Source organism: Brachyhypopomus gauderio, chromosome 8 (assembly GCF_052324685.1).
Source record: "Brachyhypopomus gauderio isolate BG-103 chromosome 8, BGAUD_0.2, whole genome shotgun sequence".
NCBI lineage: Eukaryota > Metazoa > Chordata > Actinopteri > Gymnotiformes > Hypopomidae > Brachyhypopomus > Brachyhypopomus gauderio.
In genome coordinates, this window is record NC_135218.1 from 20,621,463 (window position 1) to 20,644,803 (window position 23,341).

General features: G+C 40.0%; 3 protein-coding genes across 7 annotated transcripts in view; 2 read left to right on the plus strand and 1 right to left on the minus strand.

Moving 5' to 3' along the window:
- Positions 1 to 118: 118 nt before the first annotated feature.
- On the minus strand, positions 119 to 5,084 carry ube2g2 (ubiquitin-conjugating enzyme E2G 2 (UBC7 homolog, yeast)). The gene is made up of 6 exons (XM_077015303.1): positions 4,944 to 5,084; positions 4,454 to 4,489; positions 4,276 to 4,321; positions 2,993 to 3,111; positions 2,453 to 2,593; positions 119 to 884 (listed from the first exon to the last, which is right to left on the minus strand). Exons 1-6 carry the CDS (start codon positions 4,984 to 4,986, stop codon positions 772 to 774), a joined length of 498 nt encoding a protein of 165 aa, XP_076871418.1. The 5' UTR covers positions 4,987 to 5,084; the 3' UTR covers positions 119 to 771.
- cep20 (centrosomal protein 20) lies at positions 5,069 to 7,941 on the plus strand. Of its 2 annotated transcripts, XM_077015305.1 has the most exons (5): positions 5,069 to 5,217; positions 6,541 to 6,738; positions 6,902 to 6,986; positions 7,151 to 7,277; positions 7,412 to 7,941. In XM_077015305.1, the coding sequence occupies exons 1-4, from the start codon at positions 5,190 to 5,192 to the stop codon at positions 7,269 to 7,271; spliced, it is 432 nt and encodes a 143-aa protein (XP_076871420.1). In that variant the 5' UTR covers positions 5,069 to 5,189; the 3' UTR covers positions 7,272 to 7,277; positions 7,412 to 7,941. The 2 variants fall into 2 exon arrangements, with proteins under 2 accessions (XP_076871420.1, XP_076871419.1); XM_077015304.1 differs by having other exon boundaries at positions 7,151 to 7,440.
- A 2,539-nt stretch (positions 7,942 to 10,480) lies between these two features.
- Positions 10,481 to 23,341, plus strand: part of myh11a (myosin, heavy chain 11a, smooth muscle) — a 34,756-nt gene continuing 21,895 nt past the window's right edge. For 3 of the 4 annotated variants that reach the window (XM_077015306.1, XM_077015308.1, XM_077015309.1), the window contains exons 1-4: positions 10,481 to 10,623; positions 15,719 to 16,081; positions 18,478 to 18,634; positions 23,108 to 23,135. In XM_077015306.1, coding sequence (XP_076871421.1) covers positions 15,740 to 16,081; positions 18,478 to 18,634; positions 23,108 to 23,135 — 527 coding nt within the window. In that variant the 5' untranslated portion in view covers positions 10,481 to 10,623; positions 15,719 to 15,739. Of the gene's footprint in view, positions 10,624 to 11,381; positions 11,571 to 15,718; positions 16,082 to 18,477; positions 18,635 to 23,107; positions 23,136 to 23,341 lie in introns of those variants that run through there. The other variant, XM_077015307.1, reaches the window with a different exon arrangement.

Here is a 23,341-nt window from a genome sequence, read left to right on the forward strand (position 1 = left end):
ACTGTCAACGGGCCTGCCAGCAGCTGTGTGTGAGGGGCAGCACATGTAGAGTCTGACATTCTTAGTTCACACACAAAAATGGCCACATATGGATTAACTCATACCATTCAACAGGAAATATATGAATTGCAGTTCATTTTATTTTATTATATATCTACACTCCAGAGTAACAATTCAACAATCACTTAAAATCCAGTCAAATAAATCATTAATAAATGCATGGATAAATAATGTCACACTATCCATTTTTTCTTTTCGAACAGATTTGACCATTCTGTGAAACAGTAACTTAAACATGCATTCACCACATTTAGACATCAAACAGGTGCCTGAATGTTACCCAATGTGTTACCCCTCCATGGAAATGCTGAAAAGACCATTCCTTTAACTCTATTCAGATAGAAGCTCAAACACTGTCTTAAGCCCAAGTGCGGTGAATGATTTCGGATGACGTCAACTGGAGGAAGTCTTTCAGGGAGGAAGTCTTTCTCTTCAATATCAGGGCAATATCCTTCAATCCAGATGGAGAGGACAGATACCTGGTTCAGATAAAGTGCTCAGTGTGATGGCAGTAGGGAAAGGAGTCTGTGGTAGACGTCGTGGTGGAGGGTCCAGGTGGCGGTTCCTTCTTCATCCTTAGGGTGGAGGACAGCGAAGGTGGTGCAGTCGGAGGTGATGTGAAAGTGGTTGTCTATTGCGGGACCTACCTGGCCGTGTGTGTGGGTTTTTTTTTTGGGGGGGGGGGTACACTTGTGTTGGTGGGAAGGATAATCAGAGGCCGAGGGATTTGCGGACGATCTGCTTGGCAAGCCGGTAGAACTGCTCTCTGTCCTCCCGCCACATCTTGGAGGCGTCCACGTTGGCGCCACTCTCATCATTTGGCTCTGAGATGGAAAACCGAAAGAACCGTTATATCAAATATCACAGTGATGACCACAGCAAGCAAAGTCTGACTTGAGGACACCATCTGGCTCATCGTGCGTATCTAATGCTCAAATCCAACATTTTTACAAATATCCAGGTCCATCTTTAGACATGCAGGAACGTTCTTGCATCTGGATGAAATAAAGATATGTTGTGTGTGCATGTGCTCGAGAGAGATGCTTGTCATAACTCGTGAACTGATGCTTAGATTTCATGAAGTTTCACAGCATGATCAGTTCAATGAAGTATTACGCCTTGCAGCATAATTAAGTCTTAGTTTTCAGAAAATAATTTTGTTTTGTTATAATCGCTTTCTAAAATTCACCTGTTTGCTCAAACAACCGAAATTAGAGTTGCGCAAACTATGCAGCAGCATAAGTTCATGATTAGTGCACCTGGCTGGCAGAAGGTGAGCTAGCAGGAGAGTTCAAAGCTCACCTTTTCACCAATTATTTGATGGTTTGGGGCAATAATCACTGTCACGACACTCTGTGGTCTGGTTGTTTGTTTTGTGTGTCTGTTACTAATTCAGTTGCAGAAACAGGGAGTGTGACCCCAGATAAGAGAGCTCATTGTCTACCCGTGCTGTGTTTTGGTATTTGGTAGCTGTCTTCAAATGCCTGTTGTGTATTTGACCATTTGCTTGTTTGCTCGTTTAGGTGCTCTTGGATTGTCCAGTTCAGATTTGTTCGTCCTGGTAAATATTGTATAACGTGTATGGTAATCTTACAACATAGTTGAATAGTAGGGAAGAGGAAGACGACGCCATTTAATTTCTATTGGGGTTTTCCCTTCCTTTATTGGCTAGGGAGGTACGTTATCGTATTTTTCTTTGTTTGTTTTCACTGATAGGTTAGTTGCTTCGTGTTTATTTCAGTGTTTTGGTTGTTATTTTGGTCTCTGCCACCTCCTGAACCCTCCCCCATTAAGTTCGTCACACTTAATATTAACAAATATGAATATAATAAAAACAACGTACATTTATCATTCTCTTAGCCCCTGTCCTTCATTTGCTGTTGCGATTTGCAGCCTAGTCTGTACCGAATCATCAAACAATCAAGCTGTACCCTCAGTAAGGCCCAAGGACATCTGCCAACATTCAGTCCAGTGCCAAGGGCAGAACAGACAAGCCAACTCACCTCACACAGACTCACATTAACTAGTTGTGAAGTTATAGTTAACTATTCTGAAATATTTTATTTGCATACATACTTTGTATACATACGTATCAAAATCTACCAGTATGTGTAAACTACTAGTAGTTTATACATAACCTTAAAAACACTTTGGGCATTTTAAAGCACCCTTTACGAATCTTTTCTATCACCTTAACCACCCAGGATTACCAGAGGTAATATCCATTGTACTGGACTACAACAAACTACCTAATGATCAAAGAAATACAAGAAATACCTTTAATGATTATTACATATATTATGCATGCATTTGCAGTGTAAGGGTGTGTGTGTGTGTGTGTGTGTGTGTGTGTGTGTGTGTGTGTGTGTGTGTGTGTGTGTGTGTGGAGCACCTGCGAGCATGCTGACCACAGACAGCAGGATCTTCTCCACACTTTGTACAGGACTCCACCTCTCAGCACTGCTCTCATACCCCATGGGGTCGTCGCCTGGGGCATGCAGGATCGAGATACACACACGCCCATCTGGGTAAACTGCAGACAGGAAACTAAGGGTAAGCTCTCTCAGACACACACACACACGTATTACATGTAAAGTGGATCAGCTGTGTTGATGCCATGTCTCCATCTTGCCTGATAAGCCCACTGTCTCTTATCTACTGCTAGTAACAATGTACTATATGTCCAGGAATCAGAACAGAGTACACCTCCAACCACCAACCTCCATCAGGCCCAGACAATACAGTGAGACAACAATACAGTGAGAATACAGGTGAACAAGTGATGAGATGAGAGAGAGAGAGAGAGAGAGAGAGAGAGAGAGAGAATGACACCAGAAGCGGTACAAAAGGGAGATGACATCAGCTAGAGAGAGAGAGGAAACACATGGGTGAGGAGATGGGTGGATATAGAGGAAGCCAGAAGGCAGCTCACTATTGGGGTGGAACATATCACAGGTGAACTTCATCTTGGGGGGGCTGAGAGGGTAGTCTGAGGGAAAACTCAGGATGGCAGGGAAAACTCCACCTTCAAAGCATGTGTCCTCTGGCCCCCTGAGAAAGAAAGAGACACAGAGAGAAAAGGTAACTTCTATATAATGTTTGAGTGAGGTCCCAGCACCACCTGTAACAACCCAAACCAATAAGCGGCGACGTGAACAATGGACTAACTTAACTGACTGCGATAAATTTCTCTGCTATTCTTACAGCGTTCCCATGACCCATGAAAATGAGAAGCTGTATTTGATTTTGCACTGGTGAAGGTCAAAGGCACCATGATTTTACATGATTTGTGAGTGATTTTTAAGCAAGCCTTCACAGCAACAACCATAATAAACAGCAATTCCATTGCTGGAATTTTAAAAGGCACATAAAATCTTCATATAAATGAAGAATATAAAACAGGGCCAAGAGTGAATAAATCATGTTGAAAAGAAAACTTACTTTACAATCCTAAGGCCTGGAATAATTTGTGAAGGAATTTTATTAGGTCAAAGGTATAGAAATGCACCACGAATGACCATTTCATAAGCAAACTATGAGTTTTTATTCTCAGTGATCTTTCCACCAGCTGCCTTTAATGGCCAATTGTAATTGGGGTGAGAAATCATAATGTGTCCTTTCCCTGGCATGACTTCTCCTTCCCTGATGGGCTTGGCGCCGAGCAGCATTTCAACAAATACCGGTACTGACCTGCCCAAATGGGCCATCAAGGTACGGCTTTGGTTTACCCGAGGACGCTGCTTTTTTCCGTCACTTAATTCAGCTGCTATAATTAAACCCGCTATCATTCCCAATTTCACAGCCAGTGCAAATCCCATCCTATTCACCAAAAAGCCACAGTTCAATTAATAAGATGAAGATTTATATGAGGATTACACCACTGCTAGGATACAAAACGGCCTAGCAGAACAGTGCTGCATTTTAAATCTTACATTTGACAAAGCAAAACATAGACACACTTGTGAATCAGAATGAAAGAAGAGAATGACCTGCTTAACCTAGCAGGCCACACCCATACTCTGCTTCACAGGTCAGCAGGAGACATTTAAGAGAGGTTCAAGTACTTATGCTTTCCTCACACACTAAATGAACGGTGTTGTTTAACACAACCGAACCACCGAAAACACATGAAGCATTTCTGTGTCCACAATACATCATCTTTGGACTGCAGGGCGCTGTCGGCTCATCCCTTATTTAAGCATCTCGAGCACTTACATGATCAGGGCTTCCCATTCAAAGAAATTCTCTTCATTCACTGGACCTTTAAGAAAAAAAGAGCAATGCTGGAGCAGAGAGAGCATACGCTTCCATTTCGCAAACACTATTTTAGTTCAGAAAAAAGTATATAAAAATGGACAACTGTGGCGCGTAGCTGTTATTCAGCAGAGCTCACCTGCAACGATGCCCTCTGGAGGGTTCAGAGTGAGCTCTACACAAACAGGTACACATAATCACTTCTGAGAACTACCAGGTGTAAACAAACGCACAGTAACACTCCCAGGCAGCTGGGGTTAGAGTTACCTCAGTACTTCACATCATTAACCCAGGCCAGTCTTCACAGAGACGTTTACCGTTAACAGTATTGACTGTTATCCAAATAACTAAAAGGACATTACCCAAACTAAACGTTGGACATCTAGCTAACGGTTATAAGTAAAACAAATACTTTAGGTCCATACGGTTCATACAATGGTAGTAATAACTACGTTTTCAGTTCTATTATAAGAAGTAAACGAACCTAGTGATAGTTAAACATAAATCGGTTATCATATTTATCATATTGCGTATTAGCTAGCTAGTTAGCCAATTTACCTGTCTGGCGAAAATATCACTGGCATATTGAAAAGTATCAACGTGGTAAGAAGTCAGTATTCGCTACTTACGTTTGTATTCAGCCATTAATCTTTTTAAAGCTGTTCCAGCCATAGTGGCTTAATTTAGAGCCGTCTAGGTCTGTCGGATCTTTATGGGCAAATGTTGTTGTGGGATATAGCAGGCGCGTCAGAGTGAAGACTTCTTCCGGGTCAAAAGACTGTCGCGCGCAGAGAGAGACTCGAGACGCTTCTGCGCGCGACAGTTCTGCACAAAACACCTCTGCGCGAGACACCTCCGCGCGGCTGTTTGTTTCGATGGCGACGGTGCCGGAGCTGAAGTGTGGTCAGTAGCTCAGACGTGATTAATAATGTATTAGTTCTCATCTTGGGCTCCACACACCGGTGACTGCGGCGTGTAGTGTGACAGTAGGACGCTGTATATGTAACTTCACACCAGGCAACATACTGTATTTGCAAACTGTCGTTTTTCGAAGTTGAAGTAGTCACAACTAATGTAGCTAACTAGTTTAGCTAGCTCGCTAATGTTTTTTGCAAATGTTGTTTGTGATGTACGTTAGCTAATGCTGGATCAAATGTTTTGACGTAACTCAGCGTGTCTGTTTATCTCTCTAACCTGTTGCACCCTCATGTCCCTTTGTGTCACCTCTGGTCCTCTAACTCAGTCTAGGCTAATAACCATCCCAAGACACAGACTTTCCACTATGGGTGGCAGATCTTTCAGTGTTGCTGCCACCACTTTTTGAAACACTACCTTCTTCTGTTTGTTCTTCTGCCTCTCTTCCTCTCTGAAGACCTTTCCTTTCTTTCAGTACTTCCACTCGCTAATATTCCCTAACTTTCCCCTCTTATATGATTATGATCATGTAAAGCGACCTTGGGTTTGTGAAAAGTGCTATATAAAATAAACTTATTATTATTATGGCTTACAGCCAATGAAAACTCAAAAGTAATTATCTGAAAAAATTATATATAATATTATTATAATATAATGTTAGAGCCACTGTGTTATATCAAGACCAAAGTCAGTGCAGATGTCTACCCGGAAATGTGCTTCCCTCTGTTGACCAGCTTTTTGGCGATGGAAATTTCATTTTCTAGCAGGACTTGGCACCTGTCCACATTGCCTAAAGTACCACAGTATCACTGTGCCAGCAAACTGGCCTGACCTAAACCCCATAGAGACTCTATGGTGTTTTGTCAAGAGGAAGATGAGACACCAGACCCAACAATGCAGACAAGCTGAAATCTGCCATCGAAGCAACATGGGCTTCCATAACATCTCAGCAAGGCCACAGGCTGATTGCCTCCATGCCGTATTGATGCAGTAATTCATGCAACTGACCAATTGTGTGCATTGTCTGTACATACTTTTCAGTAGGCCAGCATTTCTGAATTAAAAATAATTTTTTCAGTGTGTCTTCTACAATATAAAATGTTTGATAATGACTTTTGGGTTTTCATTGGCTGTAAACCATAATCATCAATATTAACAGAAATAAACACTTGAAATAGATCACTCTGTTTGTCATGAATCTATATAATGTATGCATTTCACTTTTTGCATTGAATTACTGAAATACATTTTTGATGATATTCTAATTTATTGAGATGTACCTGTATGTGATGGTTTCTCTCCTACAAAAAGCACTGAGGGAGGCGCTAGAGTCTCGTGGAGTTCTTGGAGCACTGAAAGCTCGGATTCGGGCCGAAGTGTTTACCGCATTAGACGACCAAAGTGAACCACGCCCACCGCTGTCCCACGAGAATCTACTAATAAATGAACTGATACGCGAGTATCTGGAGTTCAATAAGTACCGATACACACTGTCGGTTCTGACTGCAGGTGAGATCACTGGCTACCGCACTCCTGACACCATCGCGTGTTCAAATGTTTGTATATTTCATTAGGAGGCGATCTAAATACAGTACATTCATGTTCTCCTTTACACTCATCTTACCAGTATAAAGGTATTTCACTAAAGCCCTTTTTGTAAAACATGTCTCAGAATCCGGCCAACCAGAAGTTCCTCTGGACCGGCAGTTTTTGGCAAGTCAACTGAATGTGGTAGAAGACCCCAGTTCTACGACGGTGTAAGCATATATTTATTTGTCATTCTTTTTTTTTATTACAATCTTGCGGTTAGTAAAATAAAGTGGCTAAATTCATATTACATTTATATTTGTATCACAAATGTTTAGGCTGTAAGATATGCAGTTTGACAAGATCGATGACTTTGTTGTATAATGTTTGGCAGCCCTCTGCTCTATGGCGTGGTTTCCCATTTCCTGAGCAGTGGTGGAGAGAGTGGAAGGCTGTACCTCAGGACTACGTCCACACCTCTCGGGGCAGACACCCCCAATCCACCGCCCCACTAACCCATAGTAAGAAAGGGAACATTCCAACAATATTTTTATTTTAAATAATGAATATCACCAACTTTGCTGTTGTACATTGTGGTTCTTGTTTGATTAATGATCATGAAAAGTATTACCAAAAAAAAAAACAACATTTGTAGGCATTTAGAGTTCACTTGATAAGGAGGAAGACCTGTGACCATCATTCAAGACACAAGAAAAAGGATTGTCGCATGTTAAAGTGGCCAAAGAACTGGGTTAGGTGTGTTACTGTCTCAGTTTATGGTTTTACTGTGTATTAGGTTCACGATTGTAAAAAGCAGTTTTAAATTGTAATGCAGAGATGTGATTGGATACACTAGTGTGATTAGCCAATGACTTGGCCACACTTTATCTGTCTTCACTAGGCAATGAGTCTAAAGGTCTTTGTAGACGTAGTTTTGTTCACCTGCTCGGCAGTGAATGAATGATTATTCATAGTTTTTATTTTTTAATACAGTTTTTCTTGCTTTTTTACAAACATTAAAATGTACATTTTTGAAGCATCGTTTTATTATTTTTAATGATGAATATACAGAAGTTCATATGCTAAACTACTACATAATAAGGTAGGTGCATGACCACATGGTGGCAGTAGTTAGTTGATTTTGATTTAACGATTTCTGAAAATAAAACTAAATTATTAACAATATATTGCTGGAATGTTTTTTTGAAGTTGCCAATATTTAATATGTACCGTCAGCTATTTAAATGACAGAGCATTTGGGGCTTTCAAGTTATCTTTGAACATCACTTTTCTCTTATTTTAGGTAAATAAATAAATAAACATTTATCATAAAAGGACCAGTAGCAGCAATTGAAATGTTAAAATGTTTCATAAAGAAGCTTTCCATAAAATCCTTACTTTTAATGTCACTTTTAACCTGTAAGAGATTTTCAACTAGCTGCTAGCCACATTGTTATGATATGGTCTCAGTAGTTTGGATATTACTGTAAGAATTTTGGATTTGTCGACCTGCCAGCTGTTCAGGTCACATACATTGTACAAATTCTCTATAGCAAAAAACATAATTTCCTTGCACTCTGTAAAAAAGAAAATAAAAAGGTTTTACTTTGCATGCTAAACGGTCTCCAATGGGGAGATGGGCAGCTTATTTATTAAGAGCATTTAAAGAGCAAATTATGAGCATTTTCCAATATTATGGAGCTGATTCTTAATTTCTCTTTACTGATTTCTCCAGGATTGCATGGGTGGAGTGACCAGGAAATGGTGCTTGTTAGTGAGCAGTTATTTTGTAATCGGTCGTGGTCGAGCCTTCTCCTGAGGGCTTTCCCGTATGAGTCTGGGTTGCTTTAGAGCCTTAGTGCTGGAGCATCTTTCAAACTTAGTCCAGCAGGTAAATGTCACTAATATGGACTCGGACTTTAACATTGGTTTACACATTAACGCATTTCATTCTTTTTGTGATTATGGGTATTGTTTACAGTAAGCACTGCCTTTTCCTCTTTGACTGGTTTCTCTTTTGATTGAGTATGCTCAGTATGGGAGTATGGGGTTTGGACAGAGTTTATGAAGTCTCTCATTTGTCAGGCAGGAGAGGTGTGTGTGTGTGTGTGTCCGTCCGTCCCCTGTGGGACAGAGTTCCACCACACCTTCCAGATTTCCATTTTCCACTGACCATCAAATTCCCTCTCTTGAAAAATGGGTTACCTATCTCAGACTTAAATATACAGTATAGTTAAAGATGACCACATGGATAACAAATAATGCACTTTTATAAAGTGAAAGATTGGTCATTTTAGTAAAACAACTTCTGGTTTATTTGCAAAATTAATAAGCCACCAATGTTTGTGATAGGAAATGTCATTTGGAATTTATATGATCAAAGTTTCCGTCTCTAAAGGTTCATGCTGAAAAGTTTGATAATTGCTTGCTCGTTCTAAATAGCAGGCACTGTGATTGCTTTACAACCCGACAGACCGCCTGCACCATCCACTCTGGACTCCAACCCTGCACATCAGGTGCACCAGTACAAACCTTAATTGGTGTGACATTTTGCCCAGCAGCAGTGAGGTTTTACCAGGTTAGTAAACAGTAGACGTTGTGATGTTCGCTGTAACAATGCCATTGCTGGTGCACCATATTTAGTCACTTGGTCTTCCCTGTTAAACACAGAATGCAGCTGGGATTCCAGGCAGACCCCACTAGCCTTATATGGCACAGTGGAGATCTTGCACTGCTGTACATCTCTCTGTCTCTGTCATTCCTCCTTTTATTCTGTATCTAATGCACTTACTCAAATGCTCGCTCGCCCAGGCTCTCTCTCTCTCCCCCTCTGCCCCCCTCTGCATCCACCTAAAAGGCCCTCACACTCACTACTTTTCTTCAAATATCTGTACTTGATGTATACCAAACAAAAAGATACAGGCGTTCCTACTGCATGGGCATGTCAGCCCAGGGGGGAGTGCTTCCACTGTGAGCTGATCCAAACCCAGGCTCATGGAAACATCAGGCATCACAAGTATGATTTATTGGGCACAATAGGTTGTCCTTTTATAGGAAGTTCCATTGGAGAGCAGGAAAGTGATGGGAAAAGTGGGGGCAGGGGTGGAATGTGATGTGTGTAATGATAGGGAACCCAAAAAGGCTTTCAGCAACTTTACTCGGACGTACAGTATGTAATGTAGGGAATCTCCCTCTCACTCCCTCCCACTTCATTTGGGATTCCCAGTTTAACAAGCAGAGTTTTGGCCATTTTGGGAAATAGACAATGGGCTCATATAGCCTTCAATGGCCAGTCGTATTTATCAGTTATAATAGCCTCGTAATTAAAACAGTAATTGACTGAATGTCCAGCGGGTATCTTTAGAATTAATCCTATAATCCAATAAATGTGAATGCTGAATGGCTCACTAATGCATGTACAGGTGACGTGCGTGCCTTAGTTAGCGCGTGTGAAATGAGTTGCAGTTTTGCGCGCGCGCTTTGTGCCCCCACGGTATCTAGTCCTTTTGGGTCACACTATGAAATAAAGTAAATATTCTTAAAGTATATATTTTAACTATTACATTCTAACGATTTGCCTGATTTGAAACAAGTTGACAAACCCTCTGTAGCCTACGAGACCTTTAACTGTAAACCGCACGTCCTCCTTGTGAACGGGAAAGTTTGCGTACTAGCGAAACGACCAATTACAAGAAAGGCTGATGGTGCCGGCCCCGCCCCTTTATCCGCAGCGCGGTTTAAATGATGACCTGATACACATTTCATGCAATTTGGACTGTTCGACTTTGGAGTACCTCGCCGTCGCAGGACTCTCCAAATCCTAACTTTCCAAATCCAACCCCTAGGTGCCAATCTGCTATTAAGCCTGTGAGTATGTGTTTGCTGATTTCGTGGATGTAGCAGCTATCAAAAACTATGTTCAGCATTACTTGTGTAAACTTCCTTTTTGCGGTGCACAAAACGCACGAAAGTTATGAAGCTTTTTACAATGGCATTTAAACATGTCAAGCACCAATTGTTTCTACAAAAACTGCATGCATTTGTATTAGCAAAAATGTGAATTCTCACCCAGTAGTCGAGTTCATTTCAGATTTTTAAGCATCCACCTGTCGCTGTTTTCTGGATTGTGCGCGACTAGTAAACGGCTCTGACACTATTCTATTAGGTTCTCTAGATATAAAGTTGACAAATGTTGGCACGCTCTAATGCTGTATGAAAATGATGTTATATTGGCAGAATAAATGTGATATTAAATATGCTAAGAAAATGTAAATTTGCTGTATCCAGTAAAATAAAAAGATAAATAAAGATTTATCTTTAGACTAACTGCCAGACTATCCATGGACAATAGAAATATAGTCTTCACAACGTGCGTCAGGACTACAGTAAAGTTGTGACTTTAGCAGACCATGTCATAGGAAATGGTGTAGGAAACGGTTTCATTGTGAGATAGAAGAAATGAGTTTAACTAACCAAAGAGTTTCCTGTTTTCCAAATATGGTCATCAAACTGCTTTTCTGTTGAGCGATGCGGTAAACATCACACGAGCAGATTCTGCTTCCTCACCCACGACATACAGAGTAATGTGTTGCCATGACTCGAGGAAGATACTGCCCATAGGACGGGTAGCTGGACTCCTAAATCTACTGTCACAGATTTTCTGATCAGTGATTCATTAGGACATTCACCTTTTAACTTTAAAAGACTGATGGTGCAACATAAAGCAGAGCTAAAAGGTTCCAAGGCAAAGAAAAGGAAACTGAAGTTCACCCCTAAACATTCCTGTTTGGTTCTCTCGTAGGCTTTTGCAAAAGGTTTGTGTAGTGCCTTACACTGCAGAGCATGTTTGTTACCTGTGTTGTTATCCTTAGGTTGTTGACATTAGTCTTTCTTACTTTACTGACCTGACCTTATTCTGCAGGTCACTTGTTAGATCCTGGAATTCCTGTTAATCTCTTACCCATATTAGTTCAGCTATGGCCATACAATTTCTTTTTTTTCTTGTCAGAAACCTGTCAGAGGCCTGTTTTAAAGGCATGTTTCAGAGGTGATGCTAATCACAGGCACTGTAGATTAGAGCAATGAATCATAAATACAAAGCTAATGCTGCACTTATTGATATATTGTCTTAAAATATTCGGAATTGTGCTACTATGTTTCTTCTCTCTGCGAATCAGCACTTATTGTTGCGCTTATGGTTATTTTGTAGTTATTTCTTTAAATTGTCAGTACTGTCTTGTGTATCGAGCTGTTCAATGGTATTTTGACTCTAACCTATTTGTAGTAGCTAGGATGCATTCTCTGGTTAGATGACGAAGCACGTTTGTAAGTCAGTCTGGATATGAGTGTTTGTTAAATGCACTAAATTGAATATAAATGTAGACAACACCAATGGTATGTGTTGGTAGGAGGTGGGGTCCTATTTTTCAAAAGGTCATAGCAGCTACTATCAAGGTTTTCATCCCTTCCAAGCAGCAACGATAGCTACGCACAGCTGTTACAGTTAGGTGATAAGTGAGGCCACTAAACAAGTGGAATCAGGTGTGATTCTGCTTGGTTGGAACCAAAACTTGTAATCATAACAACCCTTTGGAGAATAGGTTATCACACCTGCTGTTTTAGCACTGAATTAATGGTCACATGTCTAGGTGTTTCTAAAGGAGTGAATGAAATAGGGAAGTACATGAAAAGTATTACAAAATATGCCCAGTCTAAATCTCCAGACTTCTCCTGACTTCTCCATGGACGTAATGGGCATGTTCCCAAGGAAGTGCACAAGGCCAGAGGGCTGTGTCTAATTCTGCTGTTCATCTAGTCTAGAAAGGGGGTAGTGCAGATTGAATGCAAGCAAAGAGTCCACTTGGGATGTGAGCTTCAGCAGACTTTGCTTGTGGATGTAGCTGAACACGTGTTTGATGACAAACAAAAAAGAGTCATGATTTTGATCATGGATGTTTTTAATTAGCACATACTATATAATTTATATGTTGAGTTGTCCTCATCTTAATAACAATAGCTTCACTGATTATGGCAGTGTAATGTATTCTATAATTTGTAAATTGCATACCTCTAACCGAGGCTGGAGGGTGCAAGCCTGATTGATGGGATTAGGTAATAAAATCTTCAATGTGCTCGTGGTGATTATAATATCATAGGTCATTAACAATAGCAACAGTGGTAGCTGTTTACATCTTGCTTCTGACACATATTTTGGTGTTGTTGATCACCATGGAAATGAGTCCAGCTGAAGTTCCTTTGCACTTTTTACAGCTGTGCGTCGACCACTTCAGTGAATGTCACATAACATAAATCCAAAGATTGAGAGACCAGAATCTACAGGTCTGCAGTCTGGAGATTTAGATTGGATAAAAAAATTTTTTGTCAAGATAACAAAAAAAAAAGAAGACAATTTTGAAACCTGAAAGAACAGTACATTTATCCTTTGGGTATTTATTTATTGTTGGACTTCAGTGTGCATAGCGAGAAATGACAGTTGTGTAAGAGAGAGTGGAAGAAAGTGGGTTGGTTTGTGTCCTGATAAAATGCAGAGTAAATATTTTGCTTGGATGATATGAAAATAGATAAAGGGAATGTAAAAAAAATGAGAGTGAAAAAGAGGGATGAAATGTTTCACAGGATAAGGGGTCACATGACTCCATCCCCATGAGTGCAAAGGTCACATGACCTCTGGGCACACAGCCCATTTGCACCCAAGCTGCAGAGCCTCATTCATGCAAGTTTATTTCAGCCATGAAGACACATGAATGAAACACACAGTACAGTCATGGCGATGGATTCAGCTATTAGTTTAATCATGAGTAACAAGTTGACAAAAGAAATAAGAATAGAATTGAGTGGCATTGGAATAAAACGTTTCCATCCTCATGTGGATTGATGTTATATCTGCCTCCGGGGTTACAGGAAGCCACCGTTTGATTCCCCGGAGGCTGTTTGTTTGTCCTGCCCCAGACCATCCAGGAGACTGATTCCTTCTATTTTATTTTCCATGGTTTTAAGTAGGATTCTTTGGCAATTTTCTGCTTCAGTTGGTCAGGTCCCACAGCTGCTGCAGGGCTTTGGGTTTTCCTTCATTTGCTGCCTTCAATGTTGCATGTACTCGAGCTTCAAGGCAACGCTCCACTTACAGCTAATAAAAACAATTAAATAGTCTGATAGAGACATTTTTAGCCTTTCTTTTAACTATTTTCAGCATTTCTTGACATGCTTCTTTTATAACGTGAAAGCTTGTAAGTATCTGTGTTTTGCTCAGACACATCTTCAAGGAGCAACAAGCCAGAAAAAAGCTAACTATAGATGCTAAGCTAACTACAGACAGGCCCAGTTCAGTCAGCAGCATCTCAGCTAACTGTAACCAACTGCAGGTAACTGCGCACAGTACCAACTCAGGGTAGCTACCATCAGGACCATCTACAGACCGCTAACTACTGATAATGTCAGTTGAGCTAACTGCAGCAAACTGCAGCTAACTACCAACAGTACTAGCACTGTTGACACATATTCATAGATATTCACAGCTAACAGTAGCAATTAAAAGACCAGCTCAATATATCTGTCACCAGCTCAGCTATCTGCAGTAAACAGCAGCTAACTACCGCAATGCAGTCTGTAGCTCTTAACACCTCAGCTATTCTCATCAGCATTTAACAGTTCTGTAGGTGCAACGAGTATACAAATATAAATTTTAATGCAAGCTGCAAATAAGAATTACATGTAGGTAGACTGTCCGGTAATATCTGGTAACTTTGAACCATAGTAATGTTCATTTCTGCAGCCAGAGTAAATTTAAAATGTCATTTGCATATAAACTGCATGATGCATTAGGTATTTCAGTAAACATTATTTAGTTATACATAAATAGTTATAAATATAATTGAAACTATGTTCATACAGTTTTACTTGGTGCAAACAGAGTTAGTATGTTAGTATTTCAGAAGATGTACAGAAACCTATTTCAGAAACCTGCTAATGGATTTACAGTACGTTTCCCCATGCAGAAGAATACATCCAGGAGCTGTTGCCATAGTACATTATGTGCAGTTCCCCTATCAGCTGGTTAGGAGTGCTAGAGCGCCTCTCCCCCACCCTCCTAGCCCTGCACTATGTTATCATTTTGGAGTAAACTGCCAGTCCTGCTGGAGGCATACTATTCCCTATAAGGCCTTTGTTTGGGAGTTCACTTGCTCTGCTGTTTAGGTATCCAGTCCACTCCAGAGAATCTGCCATATATGGGCATCACAGCATGAGACTACAGATCAGCTGCAAAAGCCAAAAGGAAAGAGATAAATCATAAAGCGTTGCTGCGGAAAATATAGTTTAGTTGCATGTGTGTCAGCATGGACAGCTAGTGTGTTGTATCTGTGTTGGAGCAAGTGTTTAATCAAACTGTAGAAATGTTGCAGTTTTTCCCAGACACTGTTCTCAGATCTAAAACGGGCCCCCGCTGTGACCTGTGGGAATATGTAGTGGGCAGGAGTTGATTGCTTCAGTGGACTTTTGCTGTCTATAAGCTTCATCTCCCATCAAATACACTGGCAAATGATGTCTTGGGTCCCCATAGGCTAGGACATAGCAGACTTAGCAGTTAAGCATAACATTTCAATGAAGAGGAAATTGGATGTTGTTGTGTGTGTGTTTGTCATAAGCTTTTTAATTCTTTAACCAGAAATATTAATGTGAAAGTAATCTTTGTAAAATATATGTGCCATATTGAGAGGTAGAAATACCCAATGGCCCTAGAACACAAATCTCTGTGATTGTAATGGTGCAGCATAAATCATTCCATCACATCCCTTCACATTGTCAGCTACTATCTAACGGTTACTAGTGGCTACTGGCCTTAGTTAAAAGTCCTGGCTTATGACATGCCATTATAGCATTTTAATGGTGGTTTCAAAGCACTGAATGTGTTCATATAAATCACCTGCTGCTCTGTTCTTTACAGGTGTCCCAGACTAACAGCAAGATGGCTAACAAGACCATTAGCGAGGATGAGAAGTTCCTCTTCGCAGACAAAGATTTCTTCAACAGCCCTGTGGCACAAGCTGACTGGGCTGCCAAGAAGCTGGTGTGGGTTCCATCAGAGAAGCACGGCTTCGAGGCGGCCAGCATGAAGGAGGAGAAAGGGGATGAGGTGCTGGTGGAGCTGGTTGATAACGGGAAGAAGATTACGGTCAACAAGGATGACATCCAGAAGATGAACCCACCCAAGTTCAGCAAGGTGGAGGACATGGCCGAGCTCACCTGCCTGAACGAAGCCTCCGTGCTGCACAACCTGAGGGAGAGATATTTCTCTGGCCTCATCTACGTGAGTAGGCAGAAATGAAGCACCACATCCTTCCGTTACACAGTACATTTTATTTTTAATTATAACAGGTAAGTAAACAATATCACTAACTAAATGTCCAGTATCTGTGTGTTATCTTCCAGCAAAGTTTGTAAATAATGAACATTTTTAATTCTAAAATAAAATTAGTTAAAAATTGTAGTAAAATCTAGTAAACCTTGATATTTTTCAATTAAAACGTCAGGCATGCCTCTTACTCTCACTGCTCATTACAGGCATTGCAGAATGAGTGCTTATTTTTCAAGGCAGGATGTCATGGTGCAAAATTAAAAATAAATCTAATAAATCTGTACAAATAAGCTATAAATAAAACAAAAACCTGAACCACCTCAAATAAAATCATGTATGGCATATGGGAGACCATCAATCAGCAAAGACAGATAGGTTTCCGACAGCACAGTTTGAAATGCTGATCTGTATAAATAAAGTGTCTTGTAAAAGTATGCAACTCCCTTAAAAGTCATCAGATTCATCTGCTTTACAAATGACACTTACAGAGAGTGTTCCAGCAAGCATTTCTATTCCAAACCAGTATGCTGTTGAAGTAAATGAGCTGTCAAAATCCATTGGTTAGCCAAAGGATGCTGCTTACTAAGGTTTTCAACCCCTTCATATTAGTACTTGGAAGAAACACCATTTGCTGAGATGACAGCATTAAGTCTGTTGAGATTTTTACTAGCTTTGCACACTGGGAGTGATTTTTGCCCATTCTTCATGACAGATTTGATAAAGTTAGTGTGTTGAGACTTTCACATTCACTAAGTGTGCTGTGGTGTTGTTTTGGATCACCGTCTTGATGAAAGATGATGTTTCTGCCAACCTTGAGATTTATTTATTTATAAGTCAATTTGCAGTAAGTTGTGTTGCAGTATTTCTTGCTGCACGCAGTTACCTATATTTTGCACAGTTTTAACAAAATGCACAGTCCTCACTGAGGAAGAGCCTCCATTAATCCTGCCACACCCATGCGGGATTGTGAGGATTGGGAGGTGTTACACATGTACAGTATTTGCCAAGAATGTTTTGTGGATTTGTCTTATCTGACCACAGAACCTTATCTAATTTTAACTAGGTCACTCTGAATCTTTCTGGCAATCATCACATCTGATCTGAAGCATTTTTACTTCAGTGATGGCTTCATTTTAGTCACCCTGCCATATTGGTCAGTTATATGCTGAGGTCAAATTGACTGGTGCACCTTCGTCCCACTTTCAGCTACTGAACACTGTGAGCTTCAAAGTGGTTGTTGGCTTCTCTGTGTCTTTCCATCATAAGTAACCTTACTCTGACCCAAAGTTTTGATGGACAGTCTTGTCTTGGTAGGGCCTGTGTGATATGATTCATCTTCCATTTGCTAACCTTTAATCCAACTATGTTCACTGGGATATTAAAACACTTTCAAAGAATTCACAGTCTGACCAGTGATACTGCAATTAAGGTTTTGTACACATGTGAACTTTTTAAAGGATTCACAGGAAAAGGTCAACCGTGTTTAGTTAGGTGGTATTTTCTGGCTGTAAAAACCTGTAGCCTCTACAGCACTTGGGCAGAATAATATTTAAATGAAAGTCAGTCTTTACCAAATAAAATTTGACAGAATACAAAATAACAGTCATACATGGCTTTATTTTTATAAAATTCCATTGCGAGTAAGCAAACAAGAGCCTCCACTGAGTAAACACTAATAAATGTCCATAATATGTCTGAGTACATGGAAAAGGATCACATTATGTTCTTTGACTCTACTTTAACAGTTATTTTGGATATTGGGAAGCCTTATTAGGAATTTCCACTTTCTAGTAGTATTATTTTTACCATGGCTGCATTAGAATGTCTTAAGCCATAAAGATTGTTGTAGATATGTGTCTGCAACAACTCTGCAACCTATAGAATTCATAACACATGGTTTAAGTGGTGAAGTGAGGCTTGCCTATATTCAGCATAAAAACGTGTCAAAACCAGTAGCATCATGGCAGGTGAAATATTCATTTAAATTTCTACAATACAAATAACTACATTCCTCAAACCAACACAGAACAAATGCATACCTAAATGTCAATGACTTTAGCAAGTAATCTGGGCATGTTCCACAAGTCTTTGAGCAAACAATATGCCTGAAACTATAAATTAATCAGCTGATTCATAAGAAGGCTTGTCATGTTTATTCCATATTGTAGCCAATAAAAATTGATCATTTAAGGACAATTCTTCCTGTAATGTTTAATTCCAGTAGTCTGTTTGTCATCATCTTAGTTTGACACATTGGCCTTGGTTCTGATAAAATCATAACTGTATCATTTTAGTAAATAGCAGTACAAACACATTCAGTCTGTACTGATCTTTTTTCTTTCATTTAGACTTATTCTGGCCTGTTCTGCGTGGTGGTGAATCCCTACAAAATGTTGCCCATCTACTCAGAGAAGATCATTGATATGTACAAAGGCAAAAAGCGCCATGAAGTTCCACCACATATTTACTCCATCACAGACAACGCTTACAGGAACATGATGCAAGGTAAGGGCAGAAGAGCGCACTCCCTGGGCCTGTGTGGCACAGCCAGATAACGCTGCTGAATGCCACTGCTGGGACTCACCTTCAATTACACTGACATCCACGCCAATCCAGAACCAACAGTGTTTGGCAAAATGGCGTAGTTCTAACTCTCAGATTGTACAGAGTGACCAAAGACATCCCACGAAAAGAAATTAGCAGCTAGTTTCCTGAGCTAACACAAGCTTTCCCTGTGATGCTGAAGGTAATTCACTTTCCTAAAGTAACATCCATTTTGCCATTTTGGTGGGACCTAAGACTGGGAGAAAACTGCATGTGTATAGTATTTCCATAAAGCTATTGCTGAAGTACGAGTTTCAGAAGTGGAGTTGCCTGGTTTGACTTTTCTGCTGTTGTTCTAATATAACTCACAGTGGTTAACATGTTACATGTATATGCTAAAGAAGTGTCATCTCAAGATGCTACCACAAACAGCATGGCCCCTTAGTTAGAAATAGATGCTCTTGGTTCATAGAAAGAACTTAAATGTCAAGCATGTCGAAGTGCTCTTTTGTCATAGGAAAAGCTTTTTAAAAGCGATTAGTGTCTTGTTTAAGTGCCCCATGACAGCTATGAGAAGTGCCGGTAGTCGTAGGATGTGTCCGTGCTGTGTCTGAGAGTCAGAGAAAGATAGCAGCTGCCAGATATCCACCATCTTTTGTGCACAGCCCCCATCATTACAGTGATGCTGGGTGAGGTGAGTTGCTTATATCTTATGGATGTTTCTTAATGGCTTCCAGAATAGTAAAGTAAGTCACCCAGTGAATCCTGCTCCCCTTAATCAGAGATAACGACCAGTAGATGAAGTTAATGGTTGGCAGTGAAGTGGTTATGCTCCAGTTCCCCATCAATGCTGTAAAATAAATTCCCACAGCCTTTAGGGTTAGGGTTAAATGCCTTAGCTGTAAACAGAGACTGCTTAAATTTGAGTTTAGTTTAGTTCACATTGATGTATACCATACCTTATATACACTAATGCATACAACCACAAAGTTATAGTTGTAGGTGTAGTAACTCTCAAAGACATTATAAGTAATAAAGTTTAGGCCCAAACGGCTTCCTGGCTTACTGCAGGAAGTGACTAAGCAAGATTCAGACAAACATTTTAAATATGCATTGTGCCATATTCATTCAGGAGGGAAATTGTTACAGTTCTATGGAACACATCTTTATAATTAGTTTTTTTCCTTGAATTGATTAACAAAATTAACAAAATATTAACAGAATATTACAATATTGCAACACCTTGTAAATGCAAAAGAAAACTTTCAAAACTTCAGAAGGTAAATTCCAAATACAATATTCCAGAAAATATTCCTGAAAACCTATAGCTTAAACTTCTAAGTGCAGACTTCCACAGGTATAATACACTGATTTAAAAGTCACTGTATAAACTCTAAGAAATTAGTGGGGCACCACCTGTCTTTATTAAGATTTTTCTTGACAAGGTAGATGGAAAACAAAACTTGATATGATGTGAAAATGAAAAAGTATTCAATACAACTGAAAAATATATTCAGACATAATTGTGGGGAAGGATACAAGAGCATTTTTAAAGCAATGAAAATTTTACAAAGCTCTATGTAGTTCATCATGTAGAAGAAACTTTAAACTACAGCCACACTGCTTCTTAGCTGGACAGATTAGTTTTCAAATAAGCGTCTATAACCCCACTTGTGAACTGGAATGGGCTTCAGAAGGTAAATGACACAAGTGCAGATGGGTTATCCAGCAATTCCTAAGGACCACAGGAGGTTTGTTTGGAAGATGCACTGACTGATAAACAAGTGTCCTTGCTTGCAGAAAATTAGGTAAACAATGTCTAGAAAATATTGCAAATATGCGGCAAACGAGCTTGTGGAACCTTTCGACTGAGTGTCTCATGCAAATAAAAGAAAAAAACAGCCCACTGCAAAAATAGCGGTAGTGGCTTCATTTTTGGTGGACACTTTTCTGCCGAGAGGCCAGAGTATAAACACTGTGAATAGAACATAGAAATCTTGAACCAAAACCTTCTATACCTTCTATCTTGTCGAGAAAGATCATAATGGGGAATAAGTTTCACTGTAGCAATTTTTCACTTTGCAAAACTAACACTGGAAAAATAAAGTAGATGTTCTTGAGTGTTCCAGATATTCTTGAGTTGTGACCTTATGCACACACACCATATTGGGGAATACCGATATTACCGTTATAGGAACAGAGGCTTGGCGGTAAATGCAATAAAGCTAAAGAAATGAAGTCACAATGGACTTCTATTCTGTAGTATATTATCACACATGGAGAGCTATTGGCTTATTTATGAATAATTATTCTATTGACGGTGCTGGTTGTAGGATGAAATGGGTCCTGAATTATAAGGATGTAGAACTGCGGTATGGATGTTCTGTTAAACAGGTACTGGTGACATGTCAGCTTGATTGCTCGCCACACGGGAAGAGAGATGGAACCCCTTTACAAATGTTCGACAGGGTTCAGTCACTATTATTTTGCACAGTTTTGATCAGGATACAACACACCTGCGGCACAGAGCAGTGTCAGTCGGTTGTAGTCTCCTCAGAGGGGAACATTTCACCATTCTGCTGATCTGTGTTGATTTGGATCAGGTAGCTATATTGCAGAAGTGTGGACAGCACTGTCACTATTTGGTCTTGCTTAAAAGTAAATTACACAATGTGTGACTATGTACACCCATGTGAGAAGACACTATCTCACCTTCCTTCCAAGTCAATTGTAAGATTACAGCTTGACAGTATGGCTGTACTGAAAGACCAAGAGCAGTGGTGTCTGTGTATCCCTGGGCTGTGAACAAGAAGAATCCTGATCCCACTAAGGAGCTTACACTGGTTTGCCTTTGAAGTGTAGCAGGTCTGCTGTGCTCGCCTGGCCAGTTGTTATAAAATCGCACATTCTGGAGCTCATAGCAGAGATTGTGTGAATGTACTGAACTGCCAGCACTGCGGTGTATCCTGTGGTCCGAAAAGGGTCTGTTCAGATGGACTGGTGCAGACAAGGAGCTGCTGGGGAATGTTGTGGAAGAAAATGTTAATGGGGAGAGAGATTTTCAGGCAAATTTGTAGTTTATGCTACCGAAATTTGTGCTACCGAATCTCCTTTTGTATGCTCTTAATCCTCTTTCATAGTAAATTAGTTGGTAATACAGCAATATCTATATGGCTTTGTAAGCCCCCTATTTTGTCAGTACAGTTCCAGTGCTGTGTGATTGGCTGCGGTGTAGTGAGGTCTCATCACTGTGTGTCGTGGTCGCTGTGCTGTGTGTTTGGATTTGGGTTTTCTGAGTCCTGGACGTCCTGGCCTGTGCCTTAATTAGGAAGTAAGACACGAGCAGACTGCAGATTGTGTGTGGATGCCTGCCCAGCTCCACTCATATCCAAACTGAGCAATGCGTTTACAGCCCAGCAGGGTCCCATAAAGCAGAAGAAGGTCTCGTAGAGCAGAGCCTCCAGACAGAATGCCATGAATGGCAGGAAGGCACATGAGCCTGAAGGTTTGTTAGTCGTGTCATTTTTATAGATGTTCCACAAGAATAACTGAAAAATAGAATTCCACGCTTCAACACACCAGCCTGAATGCTCTAGTAAAGTCTCAAAGCCTTCCAGGATTACAGCTGGAGATTTACATCCCTCTTCCCACATTCTGAACACGCATTTCCAGGAATTGAACAGACTTTTTAAAATTCAAGGCTCTGTCATATTTATGTGTGATGTTTCTCAACCAGCAGCTCTCAAAACACTGTTATTTGACATGTGACACTTTTATTTGACATAAATTTGTATTTATGGAGCCATCGTTGTCAGGGTTGCTTTAGAAAAATATGTTTAATTAGACTTAAAATCAAAATAACTCAGGTGATAATTGAGTCAATAATTGCCCAGCTGTTTTGCTCTATTCTTATCCTCTCAGGCATGAGAAAAATAAGATTACAAAATAAGCTTAAATAGAACCAAGATGGTCTCAAAGGATTTTTTTAACCCTAATTTTGGAAGAATGCGTGATTGTCCCAGTGGCAAACCCTTTGTTCCTTTTTGTGAAATCCTTGGAGAGGATTTTGTCTCACACGAGAAGTAACATGCTATTGAAATCAAGACTAAAGCTGGCTTATTTTTTGTTAGGTCAGAACAACGGTATTTAGAATGTCATTAGGTCATGGATGTGGGGATTTTGTCTCTACAAACTAGGTTTGTCTTGCCTTGCAAGGCTGTGCTTGGCAAGCAGCCAGAAGACTCCATTTTCCCTTGAACATCAGTGGCAGGTTTCCACCATGCTGGACTTTTCTTGCAGTTCAGACTTTCTCAGGGCACTTTGCTTATTAGTAATTTTATAATGATCTAAAATCTGATTGAAATGGCTGATTTTATTAGAATGCAATTACAACCTGATCTAAAAACTAAAAATGTTTTTGTTCTTTTCCTTCAGATCGTGAGGACCAATCTATTCTCTGCACGTGAGTGAATACTCTTCTGCAGACACAAGTTACTGTTTAAAAGCATAGTATGGTAAATTAATCTGTACTAAGTGCTCCAGGGAACTGCATTTAATTTGTTGTAACTTCTAATATTTCCTTTCCTGACCACAAGAAGAAAGAAGACAGAGTGCTCTTAAATTGATCAGGCCTAGTAACAAACTTCAAAGATCAAATATACATCAATT

Excerpts from the sequence above, each read along its gene's own strand:
- ube2g2 (XM_077015303.1), bottom strand. The coding sequence starts at position 4,986 with ATGGCTGGAACAGCTTTAAAAAGATTAATGGCTGAATACAAAC. Across the intron at positions 4,490-4,943 it reads ATTAATGGCTGAATACAAAC|AGCTCACTCTGAACCCTCCA; the intron begins GTAAGTAGCGAA and ends CTGTTTGTGTAG. Across the intron at positions 4,322-4,453 it reads TCCAGAGGGCATCGTTGCAG|GTCCAGTGAATGAAGAGAAT; the intron begins GTGAGCTCTGCT and ends TTTTTCTTAAAG.
- cep20 (XM_077015305.1), top strand. The coding sequence starts at position 5,190 with ATGGCGACGGTGCCGGAGCTGAAGTGTG. Across the intron at positions 5,218-6,540 it reads GGTGCCGGAGCTGAAGTGTG|CACTGAGGGAGGCGCTAGAG; the intron begins GTCAGTAGCTCA and ends TCCTACAAAAAG. Across the intron at positions 6,987-7,150 it reads GACCCCAGTTCTACGACGGT|CCCTCTGCTCTATGGCGTGG; the intron begins GTAAGCATATAT and ends AATGTTTGGCAG.